The sequence below is a fragment of the Leptonotus elevatus genome, chromosome 8, assembly GCF_054856555.1.
Source record: "Leptonotus elevatus isolate MCC_2025b chromosome 8, RoL_Lele_1.0, whole genome shotgun sequence".
In the NCBI taxonomy this organism is placed as follows: Eukaryota; Metazoa; Chordata; class Actinopteri; order Syngnathiformes; family Syngnathidae; genus Leptonotus; species Leptonotus elevatus.
In genome coordinates, this window is record NC_141246.1 from 21,363,590 (window position 1) to 21,381,507 (window position 17,918).

The 17,918-nt window shown below is 39.0% G+C and overlaps 1 protein-coding gene across 4 annotated transcripts in view; it reads right to left on the bottom strand.

The window, feature by feature from the left end:
• rptor (regulatory associated protein of MTOR, complex 1) overlaps positions 1-17,918 on the bottom strand; it is a 166,320-nt gene that overhangs the window by 87,621 nt on the left and 60,781 nt on the right. For all 4 annotated transcript variants that reach the window (XM_086083497.1, XM_086083496.1, XM_086083494.1 and 1 more), the window contains exons 8-9: positions 11,919-11,978; positions 1,085-1,185 (exon numbers count right to left, since the gene is read on the bottom strand). In XM_086083497.1, coding sequence (XP_085939623.1) covers positions 1,085-1,185; positions 11,919-11,978 — 161 coding nt within the window. The remainder of the gene's footprint in view (positions 1-1,084; positions 1,186-11,918; positions 11,979-17,918) is intronic.

Sequence of the window (17,918 nt, forward strand, 5' to 3'; positions counted from 1 at the left end):
CATAACAGAGTTGGACAATAGTCTGGGTGATTTGAATTAGGTGTGCAGCAGAGCCTCATTACTGGGATTTTCCCTGACGTGGGCTGCTTCATTAACAGTAGAGCCCCAAGGGTTTAAAAGGCTTTGGCAGCCATCAGCATTGTCACATTGTTACTGAAGCTGGGAGTTGGTGTGCTTGGGATGTGTGCAGAATAAAAGACAGGTGGGTAATGAAAATAACCGTGTGCACTGCATGAAAAATGAAAATCCCAGTAATTAAATAATATATCTCGATCGGGCATTGGCAACTGGCAGCCAGAGTTACCTCCCTGGCTACAACAGCCATCAGATTCATCTGTTCAGTATTAGCCGGGTCTTTGCCCAGCTCGTCCCTCTACGCCCATCTTGGTGTAGAGCAAACACCCCTCAAAAATGAAAAGGTACCAATATGATATTACTCACCAATATGATATCACATACTACAGCATGTCAAATTACCAAAAACTGGCAAAGATGTTGTCGCCAGCTTTAAAACCAAATTGTGTTAACCAGCAGTAAGACAGTTACTCATAAACACAGAAGCTCCGGATGGTGCACATTTTAAGTGCAGTGAAATTGGGGTCTTTGTATGACACTACCAAGGTTTGCAATACTTCAAATGCTCATACAAATGTAAAGGAAATGCTTCTAGGTTAAAGTCAGTTCGGCAGTGCATGTTCACCATATGGCCAAGGGCCAATGTGGATATAACATAGACTCTAAGACCTTCAGGATCATCAAAGCTGGCCTCGATCCCTAATCTAAAATCATCTCATGATGGAAAGGATCAGAAGTGTGTTACTGCAGTTCTTTTACGTGTCTCAACACACACAATGAGAATGACTTTGTATGTGTGAGCAAACAGTACGTGCTTAAAGTTTTTGGCTGCCAAATGAACACACTTCACTGTTTGAGGAACCCCCTTGGACTTAGCTGGACTCTACACCAGCTAACCTAGCGGCGATTGTCTGACAGTTTTACTGTTAGCCATACTTCATTATTACAGTTATTAGACGGCTTCATTTGAAATTCTCGGTAAGTTTGCTAAACGCGTGTAGCGCCACACCTCTGGGCAACACGTTCCAGGCAATGGTATCAGTGATGGCTGTGAAGATCCAATTGAGTTCTCCGAGCGGAGTGCGCCTGTCGTTGAGCCTGCCAGGGATCCTGCACACAACACAACAACACAGATGGCTCAGTGTCAGCAACTCATTGCGTGTCACAAAGATGACTCAGAACACCAAGTGGCAATCACTCAACACTGTCACTAGACACAAATGAGGGGATTTGCTGTACATTTACAGGCATTTAGGCTTTAACTTGGTGAGACGAACAGACGGAGAGTGAAAACATACACTGAATATTCATGCGTGAGTATGCAATTGTTCATAGATGCTGCTACAGTCCATGAATTAAGACACAGAAGGCCCAATAAGGGAAAACAGAAGCATTTTGCAAGCTATTGTGTAAGATATATGAATGTGTTAGATTTAAAGTTTACTAGTTGCACTGTACTGTGCTGCATATTGTTGCTGTCCAATGAAAGCGTGCATTTCCCAATTTGTTTTTTTTTACTTTTTAGAGAACGTATCAGTTTTGATAAGAAAAATTGGCAAAACTTGGGATATTGATGTTTCATTGGATAGCGACAATATTAGATGTGCAGCGATTACAGATTATTTGAAAATTATTTTGATAATAGAATAATTGTTTATAGACCTTTAATAATTAAGAAATGCCCAAGTCTCAGAATTTCCAGTATTCTCAGATTTCTTTCGTCCTCCATGAAAGCAGAATAATCCTTTTGTTGAATAAAAATGGGACATTTGTAAACATCTGCTTTTACTTAGGAAAACAATGATTAATACAAATCTCTACCCCCATACAGGTAATTTAATATGCCAGTATACAGCATCCCTGTAATGCGGTTCATCTGTCGCCTTAAAATGTAAATGAAATGAATATGGGGGGAGGGGATAATCCTGATTGGCGTGAGCATATTAGCGGAGGAAAATTAACCACAGCATTTCCTCTGTGAAGAGGGAAATATAACAGATAGACTATAGATGGAAATAATTCAAAATTGTACTATTATATTACACCATAATTAGATTACAAAAAGAAAAAAAATAATTATAAATATGATATACCATTATAACATATGATAGACATTCATATATATCATTATATCATAAAACTCTACGTCAAAGTGGGAAACTTGTAGTTTGAAGTTAAATACATATTTATAATACTATAGTCCTGGAACCTTTCTGACACACATAGTATGCTGCAGATGATTAGCATTTAAGAAGTGTGAATATACAGTGAATAAATGATAACATGATATCATTAATAATAATGTAAAATCTTATATAAGAGGACGTCAAAATATATATTTTTGCTTTAATTTAATGTTATAAACTGCAGAAATGGCTAACCAATCTCCCCCCAAGAGAGTAGATCATGTTCCGTATCTGTGTAACTCTGCAATTAAGTTTGGGTACATTTTTACACACTCTATCCTTTCATGAATCAGGCTATATGTGTTTATTACTGCTACTGTGTCAATCTTGCTATATTTTAGATATAAAGATTCTAATTTTGAAGAGCAGGCTTTACATTTGCTCGAGAGGAGATGCGTAACACTAAAACAAACAAAAAAACATTGTTGTATAGCTTCCACATTTTACACAGTTGCCCGGTGTCTTAACATGTATGTGACACACATTGGTCAAAATAACCCAAGGTTAACCAATTATAGCGCACATTACACTTTCTGTTATGACTCTGCCTGACTATGGCTGTGTATGTGATGCATGCAGTAAAACAACAGTCACCAGCTGCTGCATATTTGAAGCTGGTGTATTATGTAAGTTAATTGGTGATTCAATTATGAATGCTATGCATAGAAAGTAGCACAGAGAAATGTTTCCATATCTGTGCTTATTAGTCATGTTCATTGTCCATGACAGAAGTAGACTATTGCACAGGGGTACCCTGGTCTTCGAGAGCCGCTAGCTGATTGATTATTTGAATCAGCTGTGTTGGAGGAGGGAGACATCTAAAACAAGCTCATTTCACCAATAGAAAAAGAAAAGTCCCAGTGCCTGCGCTGCATTTTGAAAGCTTGCCAAATGTGTTGTGCAAGTCAACACAGCAATGGAGCACTCAGCACTTTGTATCCCTTTTTTATTTATTGTACAGTCATATGTCTTGGTGGGAGTGGTGGCAGTGCAGGGGGTGAAACAACTGTGTGTGTGATTGAATGATTGGAAAGATGAAGTGGTTAACAGGTAGGAAAAACAAACATATATATATAAAATGCACAAATAATCTTGATGGTTGGATTTCATTATAGAATCAAATTCATACTATACAAACACTATACAGCCACCCAATCTAGATGTCAGGGTGACTTGTTTTTCACATCCTGTGTAACTTCTGCTTGAGAAAGAAATGTTGGTTATTTTGCTACTCTAATTTCCAATGGTAAATAACATGTCCAAGGTGTCATCCATGTGTAAGGGGCAAAAGGATGACCGTTTGTAAATAAGTAATGGAGGGTGTTATGTGTGTATGTGTGAACAAAGAAGTTTTAGCTTGAGAAAGCTTCAACAAAATCACCCACGAGTGTATCGTGAGCAGAAAAAGACCACATGCACCCAACGTCGTGACTATCTTATCAAAATGGCCAAAATATTGCCAGAATGTGTTGATGTGGGAAGTTGAGATAAGGAACAGATGGTGAACAGGAATTTTTTATTTGATAAACAAATGGTAGTTTAAAAACAAAAACAACAACAACAAAACAGGTGAGGTAGGTGACCTCTGCAAAATATTTGGGACTTAAAAGCACATACACATCAGGTGAAAAGTTTCTAGCACAATGACCAGTGCTATTAATGTCGCGATCATCTTCCACCAGGCTCATTTGCAGACAGAAGGAAAGCAATGTGAAAATGATTCCACTCATGTTTTCTGTTCTTTAGCCCAAATAAAAGCCATTTTTTTATGTATTATGATTATTATTTTTCTAAATAGGAGCTGGAGGCGTTGGAAAGGTTGCTAAATATAGCAAAAAAGTCGTTAATTTGTCATGGCTCACTGTGCTTTTGTAAATTACAATAGAATAACAGAATGCCTTTTGTTGACATTATACAAATGTATAATGGAATTTAAAGCTGCTAATTGTTTTTAAGTCATTTTGAATGTCAGAGCTCATAATACAAAGTAGCTATGAAATTAGTCAAACACCAATACATGCCAAAACATACCAAAAATGGCTGAATCCTAACAAGAGCGAAATAGCTCAGTATGAATAAAATGCTTTTTCCGCAGAATTGTCCTGACGAATCAACTCAAATTAATTGATACATTTTATTCGCCCAGCGCTAGCTAAGTGTATATATGTTCCAGTTTTGTCTGACTTTAACAATAAGTTGAACACCCATTGAGAAAAGGGGATTTTTTTTTGTAAACAATGTTTTCCCAAGTTTCTAATTGCCCCTTTAATGAAGCTAGTAAAAAGCGCTATTTGCATTTGTGACTAAATGGTATGCTGCCATCGAGCCTACGGGCCACTCTCATTTAATCGATTGTAGTACCTTTGATTATATGATTATTTCAAACTGAGAAAGAATAGCTCACTCTAGTTACAATATTTAGTTTTATGACTCATATTTGGGATGGCAAATAAGTTTAATGCCATCTTTCTTTTATGAGCTGAGACTATTCATTATTCACCTCAGCGACATCTCAAGTGTCATCATTCATCACCCAGTGCAACGTGCCAAACCTCGACCATCATCAATATCCAAAAAACAGCGGCCACAAAACACAATAGATCAAATAACGAGAGCAATTGGTTTATTTTATTTTATTTCTTAAAACAGAAATTGGCATGGGTGAATGCTGAGAGCCGAAATAGGTCTCCAGAAGGCTGTAGATGACTAGATGGTTTGAAAGTTGTTTTGCATTCGACCACCTGTTCCCTAGTTAAAACTGTTCTTCAAGAATGTTTTATTCATACCCTACAGAAAAACAGGATATACACATTTGCCTCATACAATATCTGGCAACTACATGAACTTTAGGGGCTGCTAAAACCTTTCTTTTGGGTCATTAATAACAATTTCCTTCAGCTCATAAATGCATTCTCATGGCCTATCAAATGTCTTAACATAATTCCAATTGGCATTATATTAGAAACCAATCAGTAATAATAATAATAAATTTTATTTGTTAATTACTTTATATTTTAACAATCTCAAAGTGCTACAGAGTAAAAAAAAAAAAAAAAACTGAAGAAAAATGAAGAAGAAGAGAGAAAAAAAAAATCTAGTAAAAAGCTTTTGCAAAAAGAAAAGTTTTAAGAGCCTGTTTAAAAATGTCAATAGGCTGTGGAGCCTTTAGGCGGTCAGGGAGAGCATTCCCCAGTTTCTGAGCCACCGAGAAGAAGGCTCGATCGCCAATAGTGCGGAGCTTGGTTTTGGGGGCTTGAAGGAGGTTTGAGGATGTAGAACGGAGAGTTCGTGAGGAGTTCTTTGGTATGAGGAGTTCTTTAAGGTATTGTGGGGCATGACTGTGAATGCACTGATGGGTGAGGAGGGAAACCTTGTATTCTATACTAAAGGACACTAGGAGCCAATGCAGTGATTTCAGAATGCGGGTGATGTGGTCAAATTGGCACACCCCCATATCAGGATCCTGGCAGCACAGTTCTGGATGTATTGCAGTTTCTGGATGGTCTTGCCAGGTATCCCGATGAGGAGCGCATTCCAAGAGTCTAGCCTGGGGGAGATAAATGCGTGGACGAGCTTCTCTGAATCAACCAGGGACAGTGTACGGCGGAGTTTTGCAATGTTCTGAGATGGTAAGATTAGGTTTTACAGAGGTGTTTGATGTGTGTGTCAAATGTGAGCTGAGGGTCCATTTTAACTCCTAGGTTAGTGACAGATGTGGAGAGAGGGATGCTTTGACCGGAAAAAGTGATGCTGTGTTGGCATAAGAGTGGAGCTGGTGTGTAGTCCCAATTTGAATGGCTTCAGATTTGGAGCTGTTTAATTGAAAAAAGTTATGCTTCATTCACACCTCTATCTCCTCCAGGCAGGCAGACAGTTAGGATGTTGGCAGGGGGATGGAAGAGGTGGGAGTTGTCCTTCTGTAGAGTTGTGTATCTTCAGCATAGCAGTGTAGAAGTCAATAACTACACAATTAGCAATTTTCAAAGTTTCCATTATTATCCATGGGACCTTTCTCCAAAGACTACATAATATAGTTGGACAGGTAAACCCAAGACAATTGAGAATTTTGTATATCCAGTGCAGGTGCAACTATTAATTGATTGTCAAATTAATCGATAATTGCGCTTTTGATAATTGATGAACCAATTATATACCTTTTTAAAATTGTTACTTGTCCAAATGCTTCTCAACAGTAAATACTGTCCGATTTCTATTATCCTCCAAGAAAGTGGGCAGATGGAGTTGAATCCAAATCAAGCATTTGCTTGTACCTTGGAAAACATTTTTGTCTATTTTCTGAGTTATGGATCAAACCAGAAGCTGAATCATAATTACATTTTGTTTGTGCATTTTTTGCACTGTCAGTTTGAAATAATGTCTTGTTTTTGAATAAAATAATGTAAATCAAAACATATTTTTAAAATGATTAATTAATTAATCAAAAAAATAATTAACAAATTAATTGATTATTGAACTAAATGTTAGTTGTGGCCCTCGTATCCAGTTCAGTACAATTTTACATATTAATAAGCTAACCAAACGTTGAATGGGAATCTTTTGGCATGAAATGACAAGCAAAATCAAGGTAGCAACCGTGTTTAGATTAAAGTAGTTGCGGTCGTACTAAATGGTTTGGAGGACCAATGCCTATTGAACTAATTTAGACAACAGGGACAGGAATCATATAAGGAATAACGTCATGGTACAAATATGACAAGTCAGTACATTTTAATGCACACATTTGGGTTACTGATATAGTTTGGTCTCTCACATTTTCATTCACACTCCTCTGTAAAGTCTAGTTTACATGCAATAAGTGCAATTCAACCTTTGGCCAAACCAGGTCAGCATTTGCTATGTATGCTAAGTGGCAATGTTCCTTTCAGCTCATTTAGCTGTGCTGATTCTTCTACACAAAGGATGTGATTGCAAGTTGTTAACTTGTACAAGATGAGTGGTAAGAGAGGATAACTTTACAGCTCTGTGTATCCTGTCTGAGTGGGAATGTTTTAATTTATCTTGGTTGTTGCCATATAAATACATTCTGATGGTGTGTTCTGATTTAGCACAAGACAATACGCCGCTGTGCAGGGCATACAATTTGTTTTTAATTAATCTAGATTAGTGTAGTCTAGTGAGTGCCTGGCTGTAGATCTGCTGTAGCAACCACGTCATTACAGAGATGCGCAACATGTCCAATGAGTTGGAGTGCACGCGTCTGACATTCTTTGAGACTGCCTCTCGATCAGAGGTGGGCAATCTCGGTCCTTGAGGTGTCTCACTTCCAACACAGGCTGATTCCAATCAACAGGATCGTTATCAGGCTTATGCAATGTTTTCTATTTTTTATTCTATAAATGAATATGAAGATTTAAAAAGTTCAAAACAAAAAAACAAGCACAAAAAAAATCGATGTTTTTATATTCTATACGTACAGTACAGGCCAAAAGTTTGGACACACCTCATGCAATGCATTGTCTTTATTTTCATGACTATTTAACATTGTAGATTCTCACTGAGGGCATCAAAACTATGAATGAACACGTGGAGTTATATACTTTAAAAAAAAGGTGAAATAATTAAAAACATATTGTAGCTTATTTAAAAAGAGTCACTATTTGCTCTAATGTTACTCTTTTTTTTGCACACTTGGCATTCCCTTGAGGACCTTCAAGAGTAGTCACCTGAAATGGTTTTCCAGCAGTATTGAAGGAGTTGCCAGTGGTGAGAATGCCAAGAGTGTGCAAAGCATTAATCAGAGCAAAGGGTGACTATTTTGAAGAAACTAGAATCTGAAACATGGTTTCAGTAACTTCACCTTTTTTTTTTTTATTAAGTACATAACTCCATAAACTGCGTGCTAACTTTTGGCCTGCATGGTATATGCAGATTTGTATTTGTCACAGTTTAAAATGTAACGCTTTACATTTTCAGCCACTTGAACAAATTTTCTCCTATCTACATAATGTAACAAATATACTTCCTTGTCTGTCCAATAATGTCATCTGTGTGGCTTTGTCTTCTCTACTTGTGAATGCATGTTAAGGTCTGCAATGCAGACAGTACTGTAGATTCAAGAGGAATTTGGTTTTCAATGGGAAAGTCTGGGTCTGTGTTAATTCAACACCGAAGTTGAATGTGGTCAGATTAAAGTATTTTGTATGCATTTAAGTCTGGTTTAAATCAATTTAATGCAACTTGTTTTATTTCTTTATGAGCAGAACAGACAAAGATAAATATGAGACTTTGGGCATGAAATGGGGTCATATTGCCAAACAATTGCTGAGTCCAAAAATGCCAATTCTAAATTAAGAAAGTAATGTGGCTGACATAAAGTGTGTTTAAAATGTGTAGGGTTGACGTGTTTTAGCAACAAGGGGTCAACCCTATATGGGAAAGCTGCGCTGAGCACTGTTGTTTCTCAAGTTTTACTCAGGAGCATGTAATCTGCATAACCTCATTTTTTGATACCTTGACTCAAAACTCTTCCTCCATGCAACAGTGTCAGCTTGCATAAAAATCTGTTCTTCTTCTGCTCAAACATGCCTCCCTTCTTTACACAGATTTACTGAGCTTCATCTTGAACTTTACTTCTTGCAGTCAGGCTGCTTAGAGGTTGGCACCCACGTGCTGTCATTATTGTATTTTTGTTTAACAGCTCCATCAAATCAGCACAGTTCCCATATAGTCTTCTATTTGTTGTATGCCTATTCTGAGCTTTGTTTCATCAAACATTCCAGCAATACCATTTTTGTAAGTCTTTTGGAGTAAAATATGTGTAGTAAAATATGTGTGCACTTCCCAAAGTGCCCTGGAGATGATGGGTACTGCGTTCCTTAGTTTGGCATTATTTTCATTACATATTTGAAAAATCGAAATTTGGACGTTCGTGGATTGATTTAGATTGTTCACGTCTGAATCGTGATGCATCTAACAATCGGAAAATGTTCACGCCCCGATTGATGTTTATGATGTTGGTGTGCAGTCAAAACATGGAAAAATATTTCTGTATGCAATTAGAAGACTGTCTAATGTGATTAAGATGAATATCAGAGGGCAGTTTATAAGCAATTTATGCAGAAATGTAGTTAATTCAAAAAGATTTGCACACTTTTCCATGTAAATGTATTTATGGTTTCCTGAGTCAATTTAGTTCACAGCTGTAATTTTACTCTCTGTTGCACAGACACACTCAGTCCTGTAGCTCTACTCAAATTCTGGATATGACAACCATATTATGAACCAATATAAATCTGGGAAAGTGTGCCTCAGAGCAAAACATGTTCTTTGCTGAGCCAGTTGGCAGCAGCTCTTTCCTGAAGAAATATGCAACTTTATTTCTGCCAAACTATTCCTGCTTTAGCTCGAAGGTGGAAAACAAAGATAGAAAACTATACTTTCATGATCACTATCAGCAACATGGGGGCTGACAACGGGGAGCAGAGGCTAAAAATTAGACAGGAAAACAGACAAATCTATGTAAAATAGATAATACACACATACGGATATAGATAATGCTCTCAATGGCCGATTCATTTGGATTTTATTGAGACAATTCTGATATTTGGCAGAATATATTTCTGGTGACTGATCAAGTCAAGGTCAATTAATAATAATAATAATTTAAAAAAAAAAGTATGACGAATGGGGTGGCGGGGGTAGGTTCATGAAGGATCCATATGCAGGAAACATGGAGGTGAGGCAGGCTTGCAGGAGGTTGGAACAAAAAAGGGTATTTTATTTCCCAAGGAACAACCCAAGAGGCAAACAAGGGACGTGGAAAAACTACTGTTAACCAAAAGACCAAAAATCCGAAACAAAGTAACAAACAAAACTCATAAGACTAGTCAGGCCAAGGACATGACGAGTGGCAGACAATGCAAACAAATGATCCAACAAAGACTGCAGCGAAAAAGGGAACTAAGGCCCTGTCCACACGAAAGCCAGTTTCAATGTATCCTCACAAGTTTCTTATCGTTTAAGCCTTTCGTCTACATGACGGCGGGGTTTCGGAGCTTTAAAACCGATCACTTTTGAAACCGGGCTCCAGAGTGGAAAGATTTCAATATGCCCCAATATGCCCCGTACGCGTCCGTCTGGACACTTTATTCAGCTCGATGACGATGCATTGTCGCAGATCGATGACGTATGCGCCAATTATCGCGTTACTGCACGCAAACCGTCAGTCTGTCAACAATAATGGCGGATAGCCGTGTCGTAGTTGTTTTGCGCAACCTCCTTAGCTTGTATTTTTCAGCAAAATATTTTGCTTCTTTATTCCCACGTTCAACAAGTGGTGTTGTACTTGAATCACCCGCCATTGTCACTTCTTCTACATGCAAAGCTATGTTTGTTCTGTAGATCGCAATAACGTTTATTATTTTTTTTAAGTGTCTGTCTTCTTCGCTGATTCTTCTTCTACGCTTTCCATTAACTCCCTGTGGCTGCGCTACAGCGCCACTCTTGACTTGGCATATACATTACAGCCGTTAAACATCCTCAGCATATTCTTTTGGACACACGCAAGTCTTGAAATGCTTCTGTGTGTACAAGATCTGTTTGAGGAACGAAGCCGGCTTTGCTTTTGTCTGGACGTGGCCTAAATAGGAGCAAACTAACGAAACAATGACAAACACCTGGACATGACACAAGGGGCAGAGGGTGCTGATTAGAAGACATAAGGGGACCCCTATGACAAGCACAATGACAACACGGACACATGACAACTGAGACCCAACCAAACAAAACAGACCATGATAGACAAAAGACAAACCAAACCCAAACTACAACAAAAACAGCATATTTGTTGGTTCCTACCACTTCTAGGCAGAACACTTAATTTGTTTTACAATACTTTATCCTTTAGTATTTGTTTAACTTTACAACACTGAAGAATCAAGGGGGGAAATGGCTGATTTTAAAAGAACTAATTAATTGCTTGGGCCCTAATGTTCGCTATTGATTTTGTGCATTCTGTGCATGTGTATGCCGCAGTTGAAAGGGAAAGTATGAAAACCACACAAAATATATTTCCATGACTTTTACTGAACTCAACATACACTAAATGTAACAGGTTGTAAAAATTAGAAGTGGTTGAATCTCCTTTGGCCCCCGCAACCTCAACCCACCAATTCCAGTAGTTGCAGATCAGCGGTGGGGGTGTGTGTGTGTGTGTGGGGGGGGGTCCAACTAATCCAACCAATAACATTTGTCAATTTATGTACTGGAGAACCAATCTAACTATGATCTTGTCTGATGCATGGGTCAACAAACGTGCATTCAACAGCGCCAGCGACTGTTATGCCAGTTACCAACTTGTGTTGTAAATATAAAAAATACTCAATATATTTATACATATCGTTTTTGTTTTTATTGTAGGTATTTCTTTATGACTTAATCATTTTATAAGTGGCAGGCAAGCTGAAAAAGGGTGGTCACCCCTCTTTTAAAAGTTTAATTTAAAGAATTAAAAGCCAACAATTGTTTGTTGTATTACTCGAAGTAGATTGTTTCTGTGTGTTGTTGCGACTTAGATGATCAGATCACATTTAATGACCAATATTTGCAAACATCCAAGAAATTCCAAAGGGGTTAGACACTTGCAACAGAAATTGTGTATGTTTGACAAGATGCAGTGGCTTTAAGAATAGCACTTACTTCTCGATGAGGTCTAACGTCACCCCTGGCACCAACTTAGCACTCTTCTGCATACAAAACCTACAAAAAGTAGACATGAAATCAGTGTTGGTGAATGGCGAAGAAAAAAAGGAAGCACTAAAGGCAACATTGCAGCTTTTATTTCTGAGTTAAAAAGCAGTCTGAATTCGTGTGTCGCATGGAATAGGAATGAGGAACTTCTATCAGAGTTCACCTTTGCATACCTGAATTTGATTTACTCACTGGGATTCTTTGAAAAAATTAACTGAGCACAATATTTGATAACTAAAGCGATTTTCTTTTCTGTTTAGGAATGGATATGTGGTAACTAGGTCTTCATTAATGCTAAAATGTTATTTTCAAGTTCACTATTTAAAAACATACAGCTAAGCTGTTCAAAACATTTAAATAACAATATTTCTTAATAGATTTTGATCAAAACATTTCTTCATACTGGTATATGGCTTATATAACGGCTTAGACTGCCGTTTGTGCTGAGTTTTCTTTCTTTTGGTATTTTACCAGACTAGCACAGATAGCCGAATGTGTTTGTGCCGTTGTTGAAGGGAACACAGCCGACTTCCGGCCAATTGAAGCGGCTCCCCTCATTAATACATTTCAATTCAGCAGAGAAAGAACTGCGTGTTGCAGAGATGGGCACTCGCGCGCGCTCCACATGCAGAAGGACTCCTAGAGTCCATGCACGAGATTGACGCGCCCAGACTGAACTTACAATCAAAGGAATAAGTAATGACATGAGGTGATTTTTCATTGGTAAGAAGATAATTGTGTTGAAGAAAAGTGACGTGTACTCGCCGTGTTTTGAACCATTGGAGGCATCAATTATTTGAACCACTTGCAAAAAATAGCAAAGGTGCAATTAATATAGGCCCAACTAGTTTACTACCTTAATATGAAGAAGAAATAAAATAGAAGGTGCATGTTCTGTAGTGACTGATGCAAAAAAAAAAAAAAAAAAAAAAAAAAAGCAAGTGTGTGCATGTGTGTGGTTGTGTACGTGTGAGTACAATAATGTATTCTGAAGGAAACCTCAGAAAGCTTTCCAAAATCTCTTGAAACTACTTGCGTGCATGCAGTCCAAGTGTCCTTTGTAGATTATTTGACATCTAAATCAAGAGAGCATGTATAACTGCTGCAATGGTTTTATGTTACTCTGTAAAATGAAGCGTAGAACTGAAAGCCAGGTTTGTAGAACATAATGAGGGATGTGTATATGTCAGGGAAGCCCCAGATGATTTAAAGGACTAAAACATAGTTATGAGAGTCTGGCTTCTTAATCAATATAAAAATTGCATCTGTTTCCTCTCTTTATGGTAAACATACAGTTTACGACATACATAAAGAGAATGACAGTCTACACCATCATGTTTTAACAGTAACGTTGAAAGGCACCAACCAGAATTTAACTATATAGCACTTGTACATTGCCTTTGCATAAGTCATAAATGTTTTATGAGGGGGAAAAAAATCATCAATAGTTGATTTGATTTAAAATCATACATTAAACATCTTTAATTTACACACTTCATTCAAAAGATGGCATTGACCAAAGCACAGCAAAACTTGTAGTAATAATAATAATAATAATGTATTTTTATATGCTTATGAAATAGTTCATCTAAAACAAAACATTTTTTTTTGTATATCCATAGATGATGATGATGATAATAATAATAATAATAATAAGAAGAAGAAGAAGAAGAAGAATAAGAATAAGAATAAGAAGAAGAATAAATCGGATGAATATATAGCGCTTTTCTAGACACTTTACAATGGAATGGATACATTATGCATGCACTCACACATTCACACTGTGGTGGCAGTAAGCTACTTAAAAGCAGCCACAGCTGCCCTAGGGCAGGCTGACGGAAGCGTCGCTGCCAGTGTGCGCGTCTGACCACCACCAAACATACGCACCATTCATACACCAGTGTGAGTAGCACTGGAGGCAATGCGCGTAAAGTGTCTTGCACAAGAACACAATGACACATGATTTCGGGAGAGCGGGGATCGAACAGCCGACCTTCTGGTTACTGAACGACCTTCTGGTTACTGAACGACCTAAGCCACAACCGCCACAATAATTATAATATACAACTGAATCAAATGCAAACAACAACCTTGGCAAAATGGATTTGTGAAATTCTGAGATGACACAGTGGTTCTTGCCAATCACGTTATAAGATTACTAAAAATCAATCAATCAATCAATCAATCTACCCAACATTTTTTGATTTGTGCTGTTATATTTCTGTAAGTCAGTTATGGCTCGGGTAAGGATCAAAAATTGATTTAATATTGATTTAAACTGTTTAAAATATGCATTGATGTAAAAAGTACCGATTCGCAACGGCATGTTAACTTTTATGCTTTGCGAAGTTTTTCATTGTTTCTAGTCTGACCCTTTTTGAAGACGGACACGTTTTGCGGGTATCCGGTATTGTTCCTAGTAGGTGCGGGTGTCAAGGCGCTATCTGTGACCGCTGCACGATCTGTGACGCGCATGCGTGGAAGATCGGCCATCTTGGATCGCTAACTACGGCAACAACACTAGAACAAAATACCCTCATATGCCTGCGCGATAATGCACGTTCGTAAAATGATACAGAAAAAAATTATGATTTTTAAAGTAATTAACTAAGTAACTTTTGATCCTATACGTTTTAAAGATGAATATTTTACTTTTTACCCCATTATATTTCCGGTGAGTCTGCATTGTTATACTTTACAGTAGGTCTGCTGTGTGTGTGTTTTAAATTACCCCCAGCTCTCACCCAGTCTCAACCCCTATGCTATTGTAACCCTAAGATGTTGTTTTCAGAGGCGGGCTACAAATAGTTTCGAGTTGATGTTTTCTGGCGTCTTCCTGCTAAATTAACCAGACATGGCAGGACAGAATTCAACACAGGACAGGATTATTTAACTCCCTTCTCGAACGAGGCTTGCTCGGTTACACCTCTCCTCTCTTTGCGCTCATGAAATGCGCAGTACACAAAACACTTCAGCATGTAAAACTAAAATAAATACAAAACCAAAAGTAATAATTCACAAAACAAATATGTCAATTGCAAGTAAATAAAAAAAAATACACATTTGTAAATGTGTTACACTATAATAATGGCCATACATTGTTCTAAAGACAATAAAAATAAACCATACCCACCCTCACAGCAAACTATAATTACAGTACGTGTCAAAATATTTTCTATTCATACAAGATATGCTTGGGTACAGAACTGCTTTGCTTAAATAAAAAACAAAAACAAACATGCACCTGTCCTGTACCTTTCGCAATGTCTGTTTTATTTTGCGTGTGTGAACGTGTTTTGTGATTGCCGTAGTTAGCGTTCTAAGATGGCCGATCGTGCAGGAGTCACAGATCATGCCTTGACAGCGGGTCTTTGTTAGGGGTGGGTACCGAAGACGGTACTTTTTGTGGTATGGACTGATTTGGGTTGGTACTTCCGAGCACCGATTCAAGCTGGCAATATCCCCGCACAATCAGCACACGGCAAAGGGAGGGTGTCGGCGGTGGTCTTCCTCCACCGAATGGAATCATGCTGGAATGTACACGGCTTCACCATCGTTAAGGTATATAGACATTATAATTTGGATATACTACTGGTGACTAAATTTAATGTAGCCGCAAGGGGGCACAAGCCAGTGTCTTCTTGTGCCGGTCCCAAGCCCGGATAAATACAGAGGGTTGTGTCAGGAAGGGCATCCGACGTAATATCTTTGGCCAAATCAAACATGCGAATCAAATATATGACTTCCATACCGAATCGGTCAAGGCCCGGGTTAACAACGACCGCCATCGGTGCTGTTGACCTATAGGGTGCCGGTGTTAACTGGACTACTGTTGGTCGAAGAAGAGGAGGAAGGTGTGTTCGTAGGAGGAAAGAGAAGAGGAACACCAAGAGTCTAGGACTGAGAGTAGGAACTTTGAATGTTGGAACTATGACAGGAAAAGGTAGAGAGCTGGTTGACATGATGCAGAGAAGGAAGGTGGACATGCGTGTTCAGGAGACCTGGTGGAAAGGGAGCAAAGCTGGACGTTTAGGAGCAGGGTTCAAGTTACTCTATCATGGTGTAGATAGGAAGAGAAATGGAGTAGGAGTTATTGTCAAGGAGGAGTTTGTTAGGAACGTCCTGGAGGTAAAAAGAGTGTCAGATAGAGTGACGAGCCTGAAGCTAGGAATCAAAAAGGTGTGATGAAAAGGTGTGATCAATGTTGTTAGTGAGTATGCGCCACAGGTAGGATGTGAGCTGGAGGAAAAGGCAAACTTTTGGTTGAACCTTGATAAAATGATGCAGAGCATCCCTAGAAGTGAGAGAGTTGTTATTGGTGCAGACTTCAATGAACACGTCGGTGCAGGAAACCGAGGTGATGAGGAGGTGATGGGCAAGTTTGGTATCCAGGAGAGGAACGCAGAAGGACAGATGGTGGTTGACTTTGCAAAAAGAATGGAAATGGATGCCGTGAATACTTTTTTCCAGAAGAGGCAGGAACATAGGGTGACCAACAAGAGTGGAGGAAGGCGTACACAGGTAGACTACATCTTGTGTTGACGGTGTAATCTGAAGGAGATCAGCGACTGCAAAGTAGTGGTCGGTGAGAGTGTAGCCAGACAGCATAGGATGGTAGTGTGTAAGATGACTCTGGTGGTGAGGAAGACAAAGACGGCAAAGGCAGAGCAGAGCACGAAATGGTGGAAGCTGAAAAAGGAAGAGTGTTGTATGACTTTTAGGAAGGAGTTGAGACAGGCTCTGAATGGTCAGCAGGTGCTTCCAGATGACTGGACAACTACAGCAAATGTGATCAGGGAGGCAGGTGGGACAGCCCTTGGTGTGTTATCTGGAAGGAAAGGAAATAAGGAGACTTGGTGGTGGAATGAGGAGGTGCAGAAGTGGATCCAGAGAAAGAGGTTAGGTAAGAAGAAGTGGGACACAGAGGACTGAAGAAAGTAGACAGGGGTACAGAGTACAGGGAAATGCTGCGTGGGGTGAAAGTAGAAGTGGCAAAAGCCAAACAAGGGGCTTACGATGACTTGTATGCTTGGTTGGATAGTAAGGAGTCAAAGACTGATCTATAAAGGTTGGCAAGGCAAAGAAACAGAGATGGGAAATATGTGCAACAGGTTAGGGCATAGGTGTCAAACTCCGGTCCTCAAGGGCCGCAGTCCTGCAGGTTTTGGTGGTTTCCCTCTTCCGACACAAGCTGATTCCAATCAGCAGGATCGTTATCAGGCTTATGCAGAGCTTGCAGATGAGCTGATCATATATCAGCTGTGTTGGAAAAGGGAAACATCCAAAGCCTGCAGGACCGGAGTTTGACACTATGGGTTAGGGTAATAAAGGATAGGGATGGAAGTGTGTTGATAGATGTCAGTAGTGTGATGGGAAGATGGAAAGAGTACTTTGAAGAGTTGATGAATGAGGAAAATGAGAGAGAATGAAGAGTAGAAGAGGTGACTGTTGTGGACCAGGAAGTAGCAAAGATTAGTAAGGATGAAGTGAGAAGGGCATTGAAGAGAATGAAGTGTGGAAAGGCACTTGGTCCTGATGATATACCTCTGGAGGTATGGAAATGTCTAGGAGAGGTAGCAGTAGAATTTCTGACTGGGTTGTTCAACATTTGTGAGCAGCAGTATGGTTTCATGGCAAAAAAAAAGTACCACAGATGCAGTATTTGTTTTGAGGATGTTCATAGAGAAGTACAGAGAAGGTCAGAAGGAGCTGCATTGTGTCTTTGTAGATCTGGAGAAATCTTATGACAGGGTGCCCAGAGAGGAACTGTGGTTTTGTATGAGGATGTCTGGAGTAGCAGAGAAGGATGTTCAAGTGGTGTAGGACATGTATGAGGACTGTAAGACAGTGGTGAGGTGTGCTGTAGGTGTGACGGAGGAGTTCAAAGTGGAGGTGGGACTACATCAGGGATCAAGCCCTGAGCCCTTTTCCTGTTTGCTATGGTAATGG